Source organism: Camelus ferus, chromosome 7 (assembly GCF_009834535.1).
Source record: "Camelus ferus isolate YT-003-E chromosome 7, BCGSAC_Cfer_1.0, whole genome shotgun sequence".
NCBI lineage: Eukaryota > Metazoa > Chordata > Mammalia > Artiodactyla > Camelidae > Camelus > Camelus ferus.
In genome coordinates, this window is record NC_045702.1 from 15,172,380 (window position 1) to 15,194,697 (window position 22,318).

The following is a 22,318-nucleotide window of genomic DNA, read 5'->3' on the forward strand; positions in this document are numbered from 1 at the left end:
GGAGGGCTTGACGGAAAGCACAGGGTCTTACACAAATGGGATCACTAAAAAGATTTTTAATATAGAGTTTGAGATTAATGGAGATTTATCTCTGGGTCTAAGAAGAACAGAGCCCAGATAGCAAAAATTTTTTCATGTAGTGCAAATAAAGGCAATCCGTGTGTGGACTCCTCCACAGATCACAGCCCAGCTGTTGCCCTACTCAGGCCTCTCACTTCCTGTCCCTCAGGGTGACACTAACCACCCTCCGCACCTCCTAGGCCCACCACCAATACCATATCTTTTCCTTTATTTCCGCTCTCGTGACTCCCAGAAAGTCAATCACCACCTAGTCCAGAGGCTGTCAGTTCAGATGATGGAAGGACCAGGTAAGTGACATAAATGAGTGAACCAGCCTGGGCGTGGGAAACGTGGCCACGCAGATTTGACATACACCATCTAAGGGGCCACCATTACTCAGCTCCTGAAATTGCTGGGTCTTCAAGTCTTTCAAGAAAATATGGAAATCTGGAGTTTTATGAGAAAACTTTGAATGTTGAAAAGTTAACCAGTAATTTCTAAATGTTTGAATCATCATAGGGCCAAACCAGAAACATTTGTGCATGAGCAGAAGGTCTGCAACCTTTGATCTAGGCTAACTCCTGTGTTTTTACAAGTAACAATCCCCAAACCCTAAAAAACAGCATTGTGCAGTTCAGAGGCTACGTACTTGGAGTTAGTGACCACCAGGGCTCAAATCTCTCATCTGAAGCTAATCGCTGTATGATAATTTGAGTAAGAGTCTTATTCTTTTTGAACCCCCGTTTCCTCAACTATGAAAGGGGATAATTGTATATCCTCCAAAACATTTTGGAGGAAATAAATAAGATCCTAGATAATACATGAAAATCACCTGGCACATAATAGGCACTCAGTAAGTGTCTCTTTTCCCCTCAAGGCCAGTAGGTTAATGGTATTACTAGGCAAGAACCCATCAACTTTATCTCCTGAATCCAGCTTGGTTCTTTTCCTTACTGTATCTCAGTGTTCCTTGCCTGTATAGCACTCGTCTTCAGAGATAAGATGTATGATTTACTCTGGAACCTGAGCACAGGAGTAGGACTTTAGACATCTGCTTTCTGATTTACTTCTTTTCCCGTGAACAAGCCTCACCAACCTGTGTAGGTCTCATTTATTTTCTCTGGGACAAAAGTGACAACCAGGGTAAAATGAGACAATAAATCTGTGCTACATTGCCCTAAATCATAGTAGGCCCATCCGTGAAACCCAGAATGCCCGTGAGCCTGGGATCAGCCTCTGATTTCACGTTCTGATGCCTAATGAATGTGTTTTACAATGCAAGTTTTATTATTATTCGGGATATGGTGAGGCCAAGAGATTGAGGGATGAGTGCCATTGAAAAGACAGTTTGTAAATAATTAATTAATTAATTAATTAATTAAATAGAAGCATAAAAAATGATCTTTACCTAAAAAGTGATCTATAAGGAGATTCATACTACATATTAATTAGCAGAAAGGTAAATCAGGTTGAAGGAATATGGAAAATTATCAACATATTTAATAATAAATATTGAATATTTTTTAAATTAATGTATCTATGTCTTGTAAGTTCCTAGCTTCTCCAAGGTAGACAAGTTTTATGCTGTAGTTGCAATTTGTCCTGTACCAGTTAACAGATTTCAATACAGTGAGTACTTAGTAAATATGTGAAAATTATTATTAATATTAATTAAAGCTATTGCAAATTTTAAAAAAAGACAGCTTGTTACTCACAGTTCTCAAGATGAGGGAGCTTGCCGCACCATGCAGGACCACACGGGGACACACTAGGGTTGGTTGGTAGGCAGAAGGAGTAAGGAAAATCGGACAAGAGCCTTTACTGTAGTTCCCTCAGGAAGGAACGAGCAAGGCAAGGGAAATGGGTTGGTTAGTTTGAAAAATGTCAGTGGGCTCTGAGGTATAGAGATTGATTCTAGCTGTCTGGTCCCTGACCCTGGTGATTAGGGCAGGGGGACAGTGATACCCGTGAGACCCGTAAAGGAGGTGGTTGGGGAATGAGCTCTGGTTTGGATGGTTTGCATACAAGAGTTGTGCTTATAGACAAGTCCTTTACTATGTCTAGTGATTGGCTCTGCCTGTGAGAAGCAGTCTCTCCTGGGTCAGCAAGTTTCCAGATGTCAAAGCATTAGACACACAGAAAATACAAAAGCACAATTAATACAGACTATTTTCAAACCAGTGAGTATTTGCACCTCCACACATCCCTGCAAAGATATCAGCATGTCAAGGAGGAGGTTTCCATAATAAGCTCCCAGAATAAGAAAGAAAAAGGGACGAAGTGTTACTAAAAGCCTCCACTGGGAAAGGACCCTTGTACAGGAACAGAAGAAGAGAAGGTCAAGGTGCTCAGAGAAGAAAGGCAGCAGGAGATGAATGCACCCAGGAGCTCAAAGAAGGGTTCAGCATGGTGCTAAGAAAAAGAGTTTGGGGGTCCAGGTAATCACAGACTGTAGTCTTAAGTCACTAACATCTTGGGTACTCTTTGTAAGGCTAAAGGGAGCCCCACTCTGAGTGGAGAAAATGAAATTTGAATACAGAGATTGCAATGGAATGAAGATGATTCTGCTTGAATGCATTGAACTTTATCAACCATTTCATCAAAATTTCTGGAGCATGAATCTGTGTTAGGTGTCCTCTGCAACTGCTCATATGAAGAAGGATCCTTCTCTTCTGGCTCAAGCCCAAGCCATCGTTCTCAAGCATCCCAAGGTGGGGAAAGTAAAGTAAAATCCTCAGTTCTGAAATCTAATTAGAGAACAGCTGTAGAAGACAACGGAAATAGCAATCAAACAGCACGAATCTCCAGAGAATATTGTTTTTCTTCCTGTAACTGACTGAAAAAAAACAATTACACTTCTCAATATTCCTCTAACCAAGTCTTGGATTCAGTACTAGATAACGCACAAATTGCTGGTTTGAGGCTTTTCTTTTCGTTTGACTGGATAATCAGGAAAAGAATGGTTAGGCATATATCTGCAAATCCACGTTCACAAGAAAAGTTTTTAAAAACAAAGCATCAGAATGTTAAAGACTGGACAACATGTTAATATTTAAGAAAAATATTTTTATTTGCAAGAAATGGAAATACAAAAGCATAACAATTTCAATTCATTTTTTCCCCCAAACTAACTACAAGTATCCTACAAAGCATTTACTTATTTTTTTGGTATTTATTTAGCTATGATAGAGAATAAAAAGCCATAAAAAAAAACCCAGCATGATACGACAGCTAATAGACTCACAATGCATTCAGACTTAAACACTGCTGATCCATACAACCTGTTGCCAAAGAGAGGAAAGCCCAGCCTGTCAACATAGACATTAAAGCTCATGGTGGATTAGAGTCCAGAGCCTGCTCGGCATTGTTTAAAAAGGGTCACTCACAACTTGTCAAAGAGTGCTGGCGTTTTCCGGAGACTCACGAAGTGTTTCATCTGAGAGGGAGATTTACTAAACAGTGTAAGCCACGTGTCCATGGTCAAAAAGTTCATGTTCTCAGCCAGCTAGTGAGCAAGGGAGAGGTGCAGAAAAACAGGGCCAAAACCGCTCCTTTTGCTTTTCCAGGATGCAAAGTCTGCTGACTGGAACTCACAGTGGGTTGGACGAACCGGCCAGCAGATGCACGTCTGGTGGACATCGCCACATGAGGCAAAGACTTGAACTCTGCACACAGCAGGGCCAGCCCAGGGAGCACACGCTGCGTTCTCTGCCCAGAGAACTTTAAAAGTTTACAGCGTGTTCACACAGAAAGAAATCTGCTCAACCTAATCCACAAATGGTTGCACTTCCCACAACACATAGCTGTTTACCTGTCTCATAGTAATTAGTTACCCTCGTTTCCTCTTCCTATAAAATTAAAAGACCTAAAACTTATTTCGCACAGCACCCAGCACTTAGTAGGTGCTCAGGAAACATTTCCCTGCCTTCTAGTAATCAAGACAAAATAAAGCGTTTCCAAGTTTTCTGTTGCTGAAAATGACAAAATGAACACTGCTGTCTTTCCTGAGGGAACTGTGGATCCTTTGGCCCGGGAGACATGGAGCATTAATCCTGAAATGCACCAGGTTCCTCTGCACTGAGAAAATGTTCTGCTATGAGGATTTCTAATACTTTTAATCCCAGCTGGCCATTTTTGGATGAGATTGAACCTCTACAAAATGGGATTTTTCTAATGGATGTAACTCTGTTTCTTTTTCTCTGATGGGCAAATATGATCATGGCTCACTTTTAGGAAACTATTTTCAAGCCTTTGGAAAAAGTTCCTTCTCCCACATCCACCCACTTGGATCTAGTACTACAAGGATGTATATGAAATCTCCCAGTGATGAGGCAGTGCTCAGTCATCCTGGATTCAAATACAAGGCACATGTAAGGCACAGAGTGTCCAAGACGACAGAGGAACGTGTGTGTATGTGTGCGCATGCACGCACATGCACTAGAGAGCGAGCTGGCACGTGGGTCTTTTGAACAGCTATTGATGAATGAAATGTCCTCAGCCCCCTTATTCCCCAATATTCCAAGGCCTCCTGCAATACTCTTCCTCAGGAGTGAAAGACTGACTTAGTGACTCAAATGAATGAATGAATGAATGAAACATCTGAAATCTGTCTCTGGCTGCTTCACAGCCCCCATTTTACAGCCCCTGACTCTCTCCTAAAACTACCCTCCCAGAGTGGCTTATCCAATCACATATCTTCTGTCTCAACTGAAAAGCATTCAAAGAAAAGGACTCTGACCAGTGTACTACCTTCTACTGGTCTGTCTCACAGGTCTGGCCAGCACTGCAAGCAGGAGACCTGGTGTCTCTAATAAAGGCTCTTAAAGACTGGATTTAAGGGAACCGAATAGTGACAAGGGCACTTGGCAGACAAGGTGGGGCGGAAAGCCTTCTCCTCTGCCCCCAACCCCCAGTTAGCCAGGCTGCACGGACGCTCCACCTCTTTTACTGGGAGCGGGAGGTCTCCGTGTGTGCACCATGCTCACGTGACATGTATGTTCGGAGGAGCTGGCCCGGGGTGGGGTGGGGGGGCTCTGATCCTTGTCTTTTACTTGGTGTGAGGACATAGGAGGAAGGAGCCACCAAGTGCCGAAAAATTTAATAAAACACTTGTGACAAAAATTCTGAACAGTGACTCACTGCCAGAATAAAGATGAACCAATTCAACACTCCTGCTCCAAGGGCACCTGAGATTCACAGCCCTCTCTCGGCACTCAGGCTAAACTGAGAGATCTAGGGAGAAAAAAACATGGTATTTACAGTTGGTTTGTAAATAAGCTGAACTAAAAGCTGCTTTCACAACCTACAAATTAGGTCTCCAAATCAAAAGCATTTATATTAACAAAAAGGTTATCTAAGTTTCCCGCACTGGTGTCACACCTCACCCCCACCTCCTGCCCAAAAGGAGCAACTAGTTCAGCTGTCAGATTTTTATGTAACACTCCCTTTATGTGAGCGAGGCTCCAGAGTCCTAACACTTCACAGAAACTCTTTCTTAAATCTGGCACTGAGGCCTTTCATTTACAGTATCCCTTTCCAAGTGCAAAGTCTAGAGCTGTGAAAAGAACCGTGCTGGGGGGCCTGGGTTACACAGGCCTCATCCAGTAAAAAAAGTATGTGTTCTCTGAACTTTTGCAAGACGTCTCCTCCACTAGGCTAATCAAAGAGGAAAGAGGAAAACTTGTTGACATGATGATAAATATATTAATATATTTATAATTAACATGATTCTTTATGATTGATGGTTGTACTAACAGTCTCGTATTTTCCAAAACTGAAGTTCGGAAGCCAACGCCTGCCGCTACTTGAAATCTTCAGCGCTAACCACGTATTACTGACTTGTCTATGAATCGGCTCTGCGGGGGAAACAAATCCACTGACATTGTGGGCTCAGCCCTGGGACAGAAAACGTGCCCACACCCAGGAACTATTTGCAATCAACCTGGGATCATCCGCTCTTCTGCATCCTCTTGACTCCATTACGCCCTCCTAAAGAGCCAGATGACTGTTTAGTTCCCGCTTACTTGCCCGGGCAAGAAGTGGAGGGTGGAGGTCTTTCTCAAAGTTGCAGCAACGCTGGTTCTTGGAACCCCTTCCAGTGGCCACTTGAGTTCTCAGGCTGATGTCTCATGTCTCTGGACACAGATTCAGTTCTGGAAGGATGGTTTCCCAGAGATCAATCCCTGCTGTTTGGAGGGCTGGAGAGAGTGATGTCAAGCAAGTGTAGGTAGGCAAGCAAATAAAATCCTCAAGGCACGAGAACAGGCGCTAGGAGTTCACTGCCCGTTTTCTTCTCCCTCCTCATTCAGAAGATGAGGTTTTTCCACTCAGGCTAATCCAGGAGCCTTAAAAACCCATCTAATTCCAGTGCATCAGGCGAGTAGGCTGACCTGTTCTCACTGACTTACAAAAGCTTTCCTAGCTTTCCTTTCTCATCATCCAAATACTACTTGAGTTAATTCTATCTTCTCACCTTCTTGGCCATGCGCCCCCCTCCACCAGCACACTGCCTGTGCCTGATAATTACATGACATTTTAAAGAGACGGATTGGTCAGTAGTGGCCCATGGTTAGTTAGCAGGTACCAGCCAGGGCCCAGGAGGATCTAGGGCAGAATAGAAGGAAGGAGAAAGTAGAGAGAAACAGAGCAGGGGGCATGCTTGCAACCCTCTGCCCACACAGCCCAGCCAGGCTCAGCCTCTCCAGCTGTACGGGACAGTAAGAGGCGTGCAGAGGACCACGAGGGCTGCCAGCACCACTGCAGTCCTGATCCAGCTTTACACAGTGCCGAGATGAACTTGGCCACCTCCCAGCTGGAACTCTCTCCATCACAGTAGGGAGAGAGAGGAATCAATGCCAGTGAGCCCCAGAGGTACTGGATCTGCTTATGAGGTATGATGGCCAACGTTAATGACACCAAATCCTGTATCTGATATGGAACAGGAGGCCCAGGTGTGGCTTAACCCTTCTAAGTACAGGCTCTTCTGACAACGTAGATGAGAAATAGAAACAGAGAGAGAGAGAGTTAAAGCTAAAGGTGGTTCAGCTACTACTAAAAATAGAATAAAATGTAAGCAAATTTCTTACACAAAATCTTTTACAAGCTAGCTGTCTCCTAACATTACACAATAAAAAGTCAATTTCCATTTCTTATTTGTATGAAAGAGGAAAGTTTTTTTTAAACTACAAAAGTTACTTTTAATCATTAAAAAAAAAGTAGGTTGGGGGATTAGGTTGTTTCTCTTTGGGTGAGCTGCAAAGTAGCCAGGCCTGACTATAAAAGGTAAGACGGTGGATACACAAATGTCACCGCCTCTGTCCCCAAGAACAGGCCTCAAGCCCACCCTCCGTGTTGAGGCAGAAGAGGAGAGAAAAGCAGAAGTGTCGGGGAGGTGGGGAAAGACAAGCTAGCACAGTTGTCCCAAACGCCTGCTGTCAGGGGCAGGGCTTCCCTTCCCAGTTATAGGCACAGGACAGAAAAAGCATCTGTCCATGGAGCCCAGACCTGAGCCAGGCCCTGTTCCACCCTTCCCTCTGAGTTCATTCTATAGGAGGACCCCTGTTTAGGGAGATTTCCCAACTATAATTATAGGCCTCCAGTAGAAAAAGAAGAAAAGGAACTAAAGCATGGCCTGGAAGGACTGGGGCCCCCAGAGCTCCGAGGGCCAACAGAAGACCTTGCTAGCTTGGAAGGAGGCGCCGGATCTCTTCAGTGTGGTTGCCAGCGGGAAGCCTCAGCGAGCTAATAAATACTATTTACAAATGGGGAGGAGAAGCCAGGGAGGCAGAACTAGGGGCGTGTGGGGACACCGATTACAGAGAAATCCTACAAGCAACAAGAGGGGGCAGGTTTGCCTGGAGTAGAAAAGCCTGATTCCTTCAGGCATTGCACTTGCGGCCTGAGAATACGACGGGGACACCTCGCTCCAGTGCCGGGAGGACGGTCGGGGTCAGAGTCGGGGGTGATGCTCGCAGGAGGCCCCAGCACTTCCAGGGCTGATGGGGGCAGAGGCACCGGAGACCCAGGCTGAGGAAGGCAGGGCGTCAGTCAGGGCTTTGCCAGATTCCAGCAGGCACCCTGGTACTTCTGTGGCCAGAGTCTGGGGTCTTGAATGAACAAGAGTCAGCTCTTCTTCAAAGAGGGGGACATACCACAGCTGAGAATCAGGCAGGATCTTTTTGGCACTGTCGGTAGAAACATGCCTGCTGTCCCACCCCTGACCCTCAAATACTTTCCTATGGCAGTAAGCGACAGGGAGGAAGAGACGGGGGCTCCCTTCTGCACTGAGGGACGTGGGACTAGGGGGGGTACTCTCTCAACTCAGGTGGAAATCTCAGGCTGTCCTCCCACCCAAAGCCATGACTGCTCATCCATGTCTTCATCAAGATTGGGTGGCAAAAAGGGAAAACTTATGACAAAGGTGGTTTGGGGACATAAAGGTAGAGTGAAGAGAAAGAGGGAGAGGTGGTGACGGCCTCTTTAGAAGGTGGCGTTCACTCTTCTGTCGAGTTCTACAACTTTCAGTGTTTCATTCCCCTCCAGCTTGGTGCTGACCCTGCGAAGGCATTGAAAGGAAAGAAGTCTTAGCCACCAGTTGCCAACTACAAGTCTCATGCTTGGTGGAAGAACAGAGTCGTTCCATGACTGTGACTCTGTGGACTGGCCCAAGCATGCTTCTTGTCCACTTCCCTCCCAGTAGCAATTCTCTGTTCCCTGTGCCTCCCACTACCAGCCCAGCCACTCATCCACACTCCTACCCTTTTCCTGATGCAAGAGGAGAAATCCCAACCCAGAGGATAAACATGGCGGTTTGATACTGATTTGTTACACGTTGCTTTAAATATTATATTTTTTGAGGATGGTTAGTTACCCTTATGCTAAGCTCTGGGAAGGAGAAAATAAAAGGATAAAGACTGATCCCTGGTCTACAATAGCTGATGATCTAGATAAAGATTTAAAAAAACCCAGCACCCAAACTAACCTGAAATAACAATAAATATATAACAGAAAAATAAACACACTATTAAATTGTGTAACAGCTTAGAAAGTCTCTTGGCATTCAGAGAGCCGTGAGGGCTCTGGTATCAAGGGAGACATTCCAGAATACATGGGCTCTCGATGGGGCCTTGAAGAGATAAGAGGAGATAAGAGGAGAGAAGGCTTGTGTCATGAGCCAAGTAATTAAGCAGCTGAGTCTTCTCTGGGTCCCAGTGGCAGCTGTACAATTCACCATAGTGGGAATAATAATAATGCCTAACCTCTTAAAGTATTGCAAAGGATTTACATGTCATATTTACATAGTGCACTAGTAAATGTTAAGTATGCATGCATCATGTAAACATATAAAAGTACATATAATTATGAACTTTCCTCTGCAGCATTAAGGAAAGAAAGCTGAAGAATTTGAAACAAAATCTTTCCCACTTGCATTGGAATTGCATCATTTCTGGGAGAGGCACAGAGGCAGAGTTCAACTAGACCACCAACCACACCATGCATAACCAGGAGTGCGTGCAGACCCTCCTTCCCACACCGTTCGGTGTACCCAGTTTCTCCCCAGCACAAGAACAACACTTGTGCAAGCCTTTCTGCTTATACAAGGCTTTTTCTCTTAACTATATAAGGGAAACAACTCATGGAGAATTGGAGACAAATATATATTATTTTCAATGTGGAAATACCTACATGCACATTGCCTCTCAATGTCTCTCAATATTAATATATAGTTACAACTATATAATTATAGGTAATGCATGTTTATTTACGTATAAATCTTAAAACCATATATTGACATGTAGCATAACATATATGTATTTCTAGTTGGAAGAAAGCTCGAGAATGTGTCTGAGGCTGCATTTGCATAGCAAGTATACTGCTGTTACCAGACTGTATGTCTACTCATGTGCCTTTGAGGGGATGAAGGAGGTAGTGAGGAAGACAGTCAAGCCTTTTCTCCACTTTTGGAGCCACCACCGCCAGCTCCCTGATGGCGGAGCATGCACGGGGTGGAGCATGAGATCCCACATGTTCTGGAACGTCTCCCTTGATACCAGGAGACAGTTCACACCAGGCCTTTTCCTCACTCTCTGCTAAGGGCAGCCGCTGGCAAGCAGTAGACTCTCCAGAGTCTGGGTGCTGCAAATAAGCCCTAAAAAAGCTGAGGGCTGGACAAGGCCAGTGGGAAAGTCTCCACCATACACGGCAGGTTGCTGACTCATAACCCATCATAGGTGCCTTAAAGGAGTCAAATCTGTATCTGTTTGACTCACAGGTGCTGCTGCAGCTCCAACAGCACTGACTTCTCCAGGCTGCTCTCATTTGAGATAATGAAATGGGGAAGATCCACGTCAGGCAGGGACTCCAGCCCCGAGGCCCTGAGCAGGGAGGAGCCTCCGTCCCAGCGCCCAAGCTCCCCGGCTGAGGCCGGACTGGACGGCTCTTCCAGGGGAGAATGTTCCTCATAGATCAGCAGGTTCCTGGATCTCACTGCGAACAAAGCCAAGTAACATGTTGAGTGAGAGACCACGACGGTGCACCACCTCCCCTCACCTGACACCAGGGCTGAGAGCAAACAATTCATGGGTTCTTCTTACCCAGGACTGAGGGTGCCAACTAACGTTGGCTTTCCATAAAGGCCTCAGGATTTCAGAGTTTTGTGCATTGAAAAATGATACCAATTATAAAGCTGGAAGAACAATAGAAAAGCAAATAAACAGGAAGCAAACTGCCACCCCTCACTGCTTTGAAAATAAAACTCCCCTCCGTGCCCCACCCCCCCAACCATCTGGGGGAAACGATTCGTGGAGAATGGGAGTCAAATACTTGGAGATGTCCAGACCCAGCTAAAATAAGCCTTCTCGATGAATAGGTCTCGCATCGAGAGAAGGTAGAAGGGCAGAAAACTGCATTTTTGTTTAGAAATGGAAGAGAAGACACAAAGTCAAAGCCATAAATCAAACCATGGAGACACTCTCTTTTGTTTTATAGGGTAGCTGCATAGCTAGATGGCTCAGTAGCAATTTTCTGCAACACAGAAATGATGCTCTCATCGGCTCCCACTTAAATTTAGAGATACATTCATTTAGGGAAAAAAGAATTTCCCAGGAGACAGCTGAAATTGTTTGCTAGCCTTTCTGTCATATACCTGGCAGGGATACACCTACCTCGTAAAGACCACAGATCTTTCAGAACTGCAAAATTGTGCCTCCCCCCTAATCCAGTGCCTCCTAATTCCACACCTGTTCTTAGTAGTGTATATATTTTATGATCTCTGGATACCACCTCTTTATTTCCTACATACTTGAAAGAGATCATTGATCTAGGTGAGAATATCACTTCTAACACCTGAGTTTCCAAGTTCTCTAAATCTTGGGCATAATATTTTGTAAGACAGGCTGATTCTTTAATTTCACCTTACAGATGCTTACTATGGTAACATACAATTTCACTGAGTGGAATTCCCTTAAAATGTCTTGGAAAACTTAATGCTCCCCTACTCCCTCCCCACCAAATGCACATCCCTCCCTCTGATCAGAAGTCAAAAAGAAGACCTCAGAACTTGCCAGGGAGCACAGTCTAGAGCAGCAGTTTGCAAACTGTGCTCTGTCGAGCTCTAGAGAATTCCCCATGGGTGACGGGCCCAAGGAAGGACCCAGCAGCCTGGGTACTGGACCAGCCACATCCCTCTTCCTCCCTTCAATGGAGAAGCTACACTTGTACCACTTTTTAAAAATTAGACTTCCACACAAGGCTTCTTTCAGAAAGCTGAGCTTTGAGAAATGAAAGAGAAAAGAAATAAGGCACTTCCCAACTTGCTGAGACCTGCCTTACCGACAGAGGCCGTGTAGGGCTCCTGCAGGGACTGCTGGCTGGGCAGGGCCATCTTGGTGGCAGAAGGGTAGGGCCCACAGCCTTGAAAGAAGCTGCCAAATGCTACGGCAAAGCATAACACAACGACCTGCGGGATGAGGAGAGAACATGGGGAGCTGTCGATTCTAAGATCCACACAGCAAAGCATCAGACCCGCAACACCTGGGCAGTCCAGGGAGCCCACGCCCCTCCATGACAGCCGCAGACTGCATCCAGGTCAATCACTGTACCATCACAGCGGAGAAACAGCCTCCGAATGAGCGGCGTGGTTCCCCCAACCCCCAGCACTTGGACGTGGCCAGTGCGGGAGAGACTGGAGATAGGGGAGTGGGCCAGGGCAGTTGTGGTGCTGTCCCTTTGGGAGACTCACCATGAGGCAGGTGCCAGTCTGCGTGCCGGCCAGCTTGCAGGTGCGAGAAACCTTGCCCATCACCAAAGTCTGAAGCTTCTGCAGTTGCTGCAGGAGAGTTCTGCAAATGCAACAAATCACAACCATCTAAGGGGCAAGACAATACTTGTGGGTGACCTCTGGGCCAGGGACACTGCTGTGGCTTTGTGTCTGAATCTGAACACAGTATCCAGGGAGAGTTTCCTCTCATGAAGTCACAGACACCAGCGCCTTCCAGCACCAGTGTCGCAGTGCTTACAGGGATCTGAATCAGTCCCCTTGAGCATCTTGTCCATTCCGTGCTGTTCCGAGTAATAGTCACCTCAATGCCCCAAATTATCCCTGACAAATTATCCTGGGACTTGTTTGTCAGCCATTGAGAGGAAAAAAAAAAAAGCAAAAGGTTGCTGGTGACACAAGAAGAACTCATTTACCCAAGGGAAGAGAAACATGGAAGAAGATTCCAGAAATGAGGAAAGCACAGAGAAGATGCCCAGTGGAGAGCCATTGGAGGGGTGGCCAGAGGAGGTGGTGGGGACTGGACGTGGCAGCAGCAGCACTGAGCAGCGAACACTCAGATGGCAGATCTGAAGAGTGGGAGAGAGAAAGAGAGGAAAAACAAGAATGACGGAAGGGAGTGTGGAAACAGCCATGGGCACCTCAAGCCTGTGGACCATGAAGGCTCACAGCAGCTCCACAGTCAGAAAGGAAGCCTAAATATGAAGGAGCAAAGAAGCCCACTCAGCTGGACACATGCCCAGAGCCAGGATCTCGGAAGCCATCCTCTGATGCAGACTCTGATGTCTATCCAGGAAGAGACCGAGAGCAGGAGCAAAAAGAGTTGTTCTACCCCTAAGACCGGACAGCTGCGTGTGCCCCTAAAAGGGAAGTGTTTGGGGATGAGAAGAGGATGTTCTGCTCTGTGCGTTGTCAGGTCACAGAAGGAGCAGATGGTGAAATTCTTTGTAAATTCTCAACACTGCAGCCACAGAAAAGGATCTCACAGCACAGCCTCCTGAGTTAGAGCCTCGGGGAAGCATTCTGCGTGAGCAGCAGCATAAAGAGCTCCTCGCCCCCATTCCTCTCCTACAAGCCCGATGCACTCCACAAAGTGGAGAGACTTGACAAGCAGATGCTTTTTCTTGAGTCTCAGAAATTTTTAAAGAATGCATGCTGTGATGTAACAGTAAAAAGCCAAACAAGTTCACTGGAGAACATCAGCAGCAAATCATTCATTTGCAGAATTCTGGGATTTCGCAGGATTACGTGCCTCTCCCCGCAGCTCACCTCCTGACTAGCTTTCAAGGACAAGCAGGTTTCCCCTCCCCTAGATCGGTGCCAAGGAAACGAGTTCTCCCAGGTTCAAGCCAACTAAGGACAGGCTGGCCATAAGAATGATGCTGCTTTCAGCCGCTAAGTGGATAAGAGCGTGGGCAGCTCTGAAGCCCACAGTACGTGCAGCGAAGGCTGTCTGAACTCAAAAACCCCTGTGTGGTCTCACCTACACCATATTTTTACTTTGGGTGGTGGTTTTAATTTAAGCAAAACAAAGTCATCCATCCCATTATTTCATATTGTTAGTTTAAATTCTATTAATATGGAAGCCTTTTTAGTACCGAGTTGTACGTTTTCTTGTTTTACGGTTATCTAGAAGTATAATGATAAGCAGTTTAGACTTGATTTGTGTCTCTATACATTCAAGCAACTTGTTCTTTAAGAGTTCTGTACCTCGCTCAAGGCTGAGAAATACGGACAGGGTGATTAAACCCTCCGTAAGGCAGTTGTGTTGTCTGTGACAACATGGATGAACCTGGAGGGCATTATGCTAAGTTGAATCAGCCAGACCGAAAAAAAAAAAAAAAAAAAAAAAGATAAATACCCCGTGTATCACTTACATATGGAATCTTTAAAAAAAAAAAGTTGAACTCAGAGAAACAGTAAACGAGGGGGTGTCAGGACTGGGGAGTGGGGAAATAGGAGGGTTGGGAAAAGGACACAAACTTTCAGCTATAAGATGAATAAGGTCTGAGAAGCTAGTGTAAAATTTGGTGACTATAAGTGATAACACTGTATCATATAATTGAAATTCGCTAAGAGACTAGAATTTCAAAGTGCTTAACAAAAAAAAATTAAAAAAAGGTAAACAGGTGAGGTGTCGGAGGTGGTAATTACCTCGCTGTGAGGAATACTCTCACAACATACACATATATCAAATCATCACATTGTACACTTTGAATATCTCACAATTTCACTTGTCAGTTATGCCTCAATAAAAATGGGGGAAAAAAAGAAAAAAGTCTGCAGCTAAATGATCGTATGATAGAGCAGGGTTTTTTTTTCCTTATCACATTTTCTCTCTTCTTCCAGGACCTCCCAAGAGCACCCCATTCTCACCCTCAAGCACAGCTGCCCTTTCAAAGCTAAGGGCTGAGCAACCTACCACACACCCCTTCCTGGGCGAGCCTTCCTTCTGGCAGAGCTGAGATCTGGCAGGCAGTGGTATGCGTTTCATTGACAACGCCCTGCAATGCCAGCCCCAAAGCCCTCTCTGGGTTCTCCCTGCTGAAGCTCAGCTGTGCTCTGTGCAGGAGTGGGGAACATTTCTCCATCCAGGTTTCCACATGGCAGCAGATTTCCAGGTGTTACTAATGCCATTTCCTTTTGCTCTGAACTCTTAAGGTGTTTTTAAAGTGAAACTGCCATTTCTGTCTTTACCAACAGTTCCTATGGACCCAAAATCTTCCCACACCTCCTCCCTGGGCATTCTCTGCTCCTCGCCTAGTCTTTAGAGCAGGAAGCACTGAGAAAACCAATTCCTCACAATACTTGGAATCCTTCCTCTCCTAATTTTCAATTGAGATCACTAGGCCTGGTACCCCTTCCCTGGGATGAAGAGTCTCCCAGGTCTGAAAACAGATCTCTAACAGGCCAGACACACCTAAAGCCCAGTGGTGTAATGCCTTTGGCTCAACTTGGGACCCCTAACCGTACATGTAAGGTGCTACAAGTTTGGAAGAAGGACCATTTAAGTCTGTCTGGGAGAGCAGGGAGGACTGTGTATTTACAAGTCGTATGGTGCTTTGCTTGGCACTCATTGGCACATCCTTTCCAAACTCGAAGATAATTATCTTCTGAACCCACTGCAAAAGAAAATGGTTGTTTAATGGTCCCTGATTTCTGACTGTTTATAATCCAACTCTTTAAGATGAGCAAACGTAGAGTTTAAAATCGATTTTTTTCAGTTTGAAATTTTGGTGAAAAGCAACACTGATTTATAATGTGCTATTTGCTGCTGCTTCTACTCGGATTAGAAGAGGTGAACTAGGCAGACAGTGGAAACGACGACACTCCAAAGGCCCCGCCCGGCAGTCACCTGGAGCGATTTCACGCAGGGAGAGTGGGCTAGCTCATCCCTCCCAAAATCTAAGTAGATTTCCACGATGAGGTAAAGTTTGGGAAATTCATATACATTCATATAACAGAAAACACTCATTTTTGTTATAAGGAAGGAAAATTAACAGTGACTGAGTTTCCACTGACAGACTAAAGCTTCATTTACTGAGACACTACGTAGATGTCTCAATGACATGGGACTAGAAAGCAGAAGAACTAAGTTGCAAACCCAAACCTATCTGACTCCGTAGCTCATGTACTTTCCAAAGCAGCACAGTAAGGTCCCCTAACCTGAAAGCAAATTAAATTTATGATCAAAAGATGTCTTAGTTAAGTAGATTTTTCTTAAATCCAGTATCATTAACATCATACTGATAACAGCCCAACCAAAAGCTCTGTCCATGATTAGATTAAAAAAGATTACTATCAACAGGGACCAAGCTGCAGACAGACGGCCAGAGTGAGTCCAGTGACAATGAGACAGACACTAACAGAGCTTTGGTGATAATGATACAAATAAAAGCAATAGGGCAAAATGAACATTCCCTGGCACACCTCTGGATTTACTAAGATACAATGCAAGTGATGGATGAAAAAGAATCACAGGGGCTCCTTACCCTACTTCAAGTGTCAGGAAGTCAAACCTGGGCTTTGTTTAAGAACATGGAAACTATAAGACCTGCCTTCTGTCAGACACCAACAGAGTGGAATTTGATAGCTTTAGGATTACTAAGTTGGTACATATGCACCAGAAAAGGCGAATAGGCTCCCAAGGCAGAGAAACCTGACTTTAGATCTCAGTAGCATGTGTGACTTTAATCCCGGTCCTTAAGTCCTGAGTTTAGGCAGCTAGTCAGTTAATTCCCTTGACCTCATCAGCTAACGGAATGAGAGAATCCCCTTCTGAGGTACTGTGGGTTTGCTGAAGCAGATGCAGCGTTGCAGAGGGCTTGCCACTTCTTTCCACTGATGACAGATGAAGCTGGGCCTCTTTATGGGAAAGCCTGGGACCTCAAACTGATACACTGGTCTGAGATGATGTGGTACTGTCCCTGATGCTACTGGGACAGATGCCATGGCCTGCAGCACTGGGAGCTTGGATGACAGCTGTTACCCAACTTGCACAAAGGGCTGGCTCGAGAAAAGGCAGCCATTAGATGAAATGAAAAAATCATTTTAAAACTAAAGCTATAAAAAGTCAATCAAGAAGACAGACTCTCTCCAACAGTGCATTCAAAGCTCAGGATAAACTTCTCCTTTATTACTGTATTTTAAATCATCAGTGATCAAGGCTAATTATGGCTTAATGAATTCCTAAGCTTCCGGGAGCAACGTCTTAATTTAGAGAAATGTTTATCTGGGCCAAGAGATTTTTCACAATTTGTTAAATCAGAGTGTCCAACACTCGATTGAAAATGTGGATTTGGTCCTGTAGTGAGATGTAAAAATAAACTTTGTGGCTGTCCTCATACTGCTCCTTGCAAAAGAGCAGTCGAAGGCAGCTGCCAGCCCTGCTCAAAATAAAGCATCACCCTGTATCTTGGGAGGCGTATCAAAGGAAATTGGGCAAAACATTCAAAAGTAGCCAAGAGTATGAGACACAATCTTACAAGAACTGGGAAAGGCATCAACAGCCTCATGTGTGGTTTTTTTTTTTTTTTTTTTTTTGTATTTGGTTTGATTTTGTTTTCTTCTGTTTCCTTTATTTAAGAGAGACGGTGGGGGTATAGGGAATGGAGTAAGAGAAAAAAGACATAGTCACACAATTACTGCATCTTATACTTTGCATATTTAAGTACCTAACTTTCCACTGCAGCCAGAAACTAGGACTCGCAAAAAAGAATAAACTGGTGGTTCCCAATTACTTGCAATGACAGGAGCTTCAAACCAGGTCCTCTCTATAAACACACTTTCCATCAAATCCTGTAACACACCTCACTAAGAAAATAAACTAGCTGGGCTATGAAGTGTGTGTGCACATTTGTGTGTGTAAGGAAGACACTCCCTGGGTGAATCAGCCTCCTACAGGGATGGAGGAACTTTTTCCACATCCTTATGGAACTATCTAGAGAAGTAATTTCCAAATTCCAAATCATGAACCATTTGCGGGTTGTGAAAACAACTGGGTTGTGCCTGGTGTGTTTTTTTTAATGAAACAGAATCAAATAGAGCACCCAATATTCAACGGCATCCCACATAGTAAATACGCATTCATTTCTGAAACATTCATATTAGTCATGTATATGATGTATGTGTGGTGTGCCTGGGTCCCCACATGTAAAATTATAATCAAAAAAGTCTAAGTGATACTTAGCTAGTGCACACATGCAAAAAAATCAAATATGAGTGAGTATCAGGTGGCTTTGTGCTGGAAGAGCCAGGCATCCAAGTCCTTTCCAAGCAAAATCCCACCTGAATCCCTCCCCACCCACCCTCGTCTTCCAGAGTTAGTGTCTAAGATCTGAGGGTTCAGAGGGAGGGGACCAAAAAAATTGAAAAACGCACCCCAAAGTCCTCAGGTGGAGGGTGGGCTGGTGATGGGATATAATGCCCATAATAATGCAAAACACTGCATAACAATATTTAACAATATAAAGCTTTTAAATACTAAAATGCAAAATCTCATAGAAAAGATAATCACATTCTGCTAAAATCCTAAACTATGAAAAAATACTCATTTATTTATGATTTTTCACTTAAGTTTTGAGGGTTGTTCATGCAGCTCTGGCCTAAGTTAAGAAAAAATATGAATGGTCTCCTTTCTCTAGTTGTGTAATTGCCACATTACAAGGAGGTTTATTTTGCAGGGACCAGAGGGACGAGGGATGTCTGAAATGTTCTGTTCCTCATTCACCGAGAAATACACACACACACACACACACACACAAAAGAGAGAGGGAGAGAGAGTTCTAGAATGTTTTCTGGGGCTGAGGAATAAACGTTTAACTTTACCGTGAAATCATACTAAAATGCCTTTCTAAACTCTCTGAGAAACTTAGTCTAGGGCCCAATGATCCTTTGAAGTTTGAAATGTTTTCACCTAAAAAGAAACCTTATACTCTTCACACAACCAGACGTTATAGATAATGGAGAAATGAAAAGTGATTTAAACCAAGATAAAGGTCTGTAGAGGGGCATTCATGAACTCGGGTCATTCATCAGCTCTCCAGCGGCCTCTCTGGCACAGCAGGGGAGTGGGGTCAGCCGGTTAAGGTCAGTTTACAGGGAAGAAAAGACTTCATACTCGGAAGTCCACACGAGTGCGGAGGGAGCCAATATACAAAACTGCTGCAAGGTGACACAGCTGTGCGGCTGAACAAATCAGGAGAGCAGGAGGCAATCAAAGCCCAGCCAGCTTAGCTGCAAAGACCTTTATCAGGCATTGTATGTAGATTTTAAAGAACAAGACAAGTAGAGGCAGACAGGGCAGAGGACAATAGCTAAGAGGAAGGTCAACAAGGAAAACTAAGGAATTCTTGTTTCTAACAACAACAGAGATACGTGTCAGGACAAGCATGTCCCCTACTTGTGTGAGGTCCAGGAAAGGAAAGAGGCCCACATCCCACACATACCATACAACCTAAGGTTTCTCTCCCCACCTTCCCCAAGCCAGGCAAATGCTGCCCACTGGTACCCTCAACATCTGCTCCCTCGAGCTCCCTCCAAAGCCAGGTTAGAGCTCCAGACAGACACGCGGCCTCGGTCCTGCTGACTATGCATCCCACAGAGAGGGGCACAGCTAGAGGAAAGCCAGGGCAGCATCCTCTAAAACATGGATCCCAAGCGAGGCCCTCTTGTTCGGATCTATGGTTGGCCCTGTGCTGGGGAAAGGCAGTGGTCCATGGAGAGAGAGAGGCTCAACCCCAGCAAGAGAAACTGAGGAAAAGACCAGTCTAAAAAGTAAGTGGCTAAGTTCCAGTCTCTGTCCTGCCTCTAAATGTTTGGTGACCTTAACTTCAGCAGCCCTCAGTTTCCCTGTCTGTAAGATGAACTGATTAGCAGTTAAACGAGATGATCTCTAAGGCACCCTAAGCTCAGGTCTCAGCTCCTGTGAGTCTACGAATCAAGGCCGGAGCTGTGGACCATGGCTCACAGTCCTACGGACTAACAAGAGCAAAGACAGAAATGAATGGGGCAAACTGGACCACAAACACCTAACACGGATGGGATAAGCAGTATGTGTGCTTCACTTGTGCTGAAGAAAAGGCTATAAGTAGTGGGGGAAAGACAGAGTTTCTGAAGAATGAGACCAGGGTAGGGCCACTCAGAGAGCCTGCAGCTTAGAGAGAAGAATGCTCAGCAAGGAAGGCTAGGCAGACCCTTCGGCAGCTGTGCGGCTTCGCCTGGACTTCACAAGTCCAAATGTACTTCCTGATTGAGCGCAGGAAGGAGGGGCCCCTGGGAAACCATCTCACTCTCAGCTCCCACGTTTTCTGGTGGCATGCATGCCATCACTGGGTCACCTAAGCTTGGAAGTGTGAAGGTGCCTTCCCTCAGCTGCTCCGAGAAGCTCTGGGGTAAGGCTGCAGAAGTCTCCTTCCCTGCCCCTATCCTCTCCCAGCTTCCTGAGCCCAGATCAAAGGGCCTTTCACCTAGAAGCCAATACCACGCTAGGTGGTCACTAAGCGAAAAGATTCAGCACTGACTCGGAATCCAAGTGCGTGTTCTCTTCTGGATAGGTGGAAAATCCCCCGCGTGCGGTGGAGCACAGAAGCAGTGAGAAGTAAAGAGGTGTTGTTATCTTCATTTTGGTTGAGGAGCACCCCTTCGCCTTTTCTGCCACTGTCATGCTATGTGAAGCAACAGCACCCAAGTGTCCCCCCCCACTTCTGGTGACCCAGGATCCTGCCCACTTCCAGCAGCCATCTCTACCTCTGCCCAGCTCCCTCTGAAGGATAATACAAGAAGCGTGACCAGAACACAAACACAGGTGTGTGTTCACTGGGCCCAGCCCTGTACTTAGTTCAAACACTGGGCCACTCACATGATGTGATGCGAATAAAGGTTCCGAAAGTCTCCTCTTACTGCAGGCCCCAAACACTAACTCCTCAGGACTGGTTTAGGGCAGGAGTTTGTATTACAGTCCTTGGTTTGTATTACAGTCACTCTGGCTAGTGGAGTGTCCTCTGGGCTAGGAGGGGCCCTTGTCAGGGAACAGGAGGATGAGGGAGAAGAGGAAGCTGGAGGGAAGGCAGGCCCTTCATTGTCTGAACAAGAGCAGCTCTGCTTTTATTCCTCGACTTCTCAAGTCAAAACACATTAAAACCTGCTGCCTTTAGAGATTATGACCATAGGAGCCCCCGATCAGATTTCCGTGGGGAGATTATGGTTAATCGATTATTAACCACTACCACCATAAAAGGGTTGTCTTCTAGGAGCAGTAAGTTTTGAAGAGGGAGGAGATCTCACACAGGGCCTCCGGGGGAAACACAGTGGAGGCTTCCTGACAGTCAAGGGACAGAGCAGAGGTACCAATGGCATGAGGTAGATTGTTTATTCAGTTGGGGTTCCAGCAGGTTAAATAGCTGGGAGAAGCTTCCACACAGTCAGGGAAGAAGACAGAAGGAAAACCACCAGCTCTGGCTCTCAGTGCTGAGATACGCTGACCCCAAGCTCAAATATGCACTCGCTCCCAGTAACTCACATTGTAAAATAACTGATATCATGTTAAAACAGCTGCGGCCATTATTTTAAAAGATATAAACAATTGGCAAAGCTTGGACTGTTGTTAAATGGAATCTGATGTGCTTATGTCAGTGTTCCTCACGGTAACAGCTCTGTATCAAAATCTGATGGAAATAAGGATTCTGTAGACATACATTTACTGATACGACCAGTGTTTTTTGTTAAATGAAGAAGGCTCATCACAGAAGAGGATGTACAATATGAGTACACAGAGACAAAGCACTCCAAAATGTAAACATCCCTCTGGGTGAAAAGATTGTGACTTTTTTTCTTTTTAAACTGTATTTTCTAATTTTTCCTACAATGGATATATATTACATGGGTGAGTTTTTTTTTTCTTTTTAAGTTTAAAGAATATGATACAGCACAGTCAGCCTGGAGAGAAGAGGGGGGCCCTCTCCCAGAACAGGTGGCAGCAAGCCCTTCTCAGCACAAGCACTCACTACTCTTTGTGCCTCTGCTACCCCCATGTGGCCACACGGAGACATGACATCCAGAACCTCTAGACAAGACCAAACTCAGAGGTTGTTATCTTGGACTGATTCCCTCTTCCCCTTTCCACCGATTCATGGTCTGGATTTGTCCCACTCATGAACAAGGGGCTTCTGCAGCAGCAAGTTCTAGGACGGTGGGTGGGAACGCTATCTGCTCAGGATGCTAACAAAATGGACACAGACTCTGGTGGGGGTTCAGGATCCAGAGAACTACTCTGGCAGGAGCGAAGGCAGAGGTAAGAAGGCATGAAGCCTCAGGAGACTAATAGCCAAAGGCAACCATGAAACTGGAATCCTAAAGTGGCACTGGAAACCAGCTCCTTTGCCTCGGGGGATCAAAGTGATACCACATGGAGCTGGTGACACTGACTTAACTTCTGTTGTTTGTCTACAGAGCACTTGAGGTGACTGTCCTTGACCTGCTACATGA

General features: G+C 45.3%; 1 protein-coding gene across 1 annotated transcript in view; it reads right to left on the bottom strand.

Annotated features, from left to right (window-relative positions):
* Positions 1-3,109: 3,109 nt before the first annotated feature.
* CREB3L2 (cAMP responsive element binding protein 3 like 2) overlaps positions 3,110-22,318 on the bottom strand; it is a 107,786-nt gene continuing 88,577 nt past the window's right edge. The window contains exons 9-12 of the mRNA XM_006173066.3: positions 12,299-12,398; positions 11,890-12,016; positions 10,329-10,545; positions 3,110-8,614 (exon numbers count right to left, since the gene is read on the bottom strand). Coding sequence (XP_006173128.1) covers positions 8,539-8,614; positions 10,329-10,545; positions 11,890-12,016; positions 12,299-12,398 — 520 coding nt within the window. The 3' untranslated portion in view covers positions 3,110-8,538. The remainder of the gene's footprint in view (positions 8,615-10,328; positions 10,546-11,889; positions 12,017-12,298; positions 12,399-22,318) is intronic.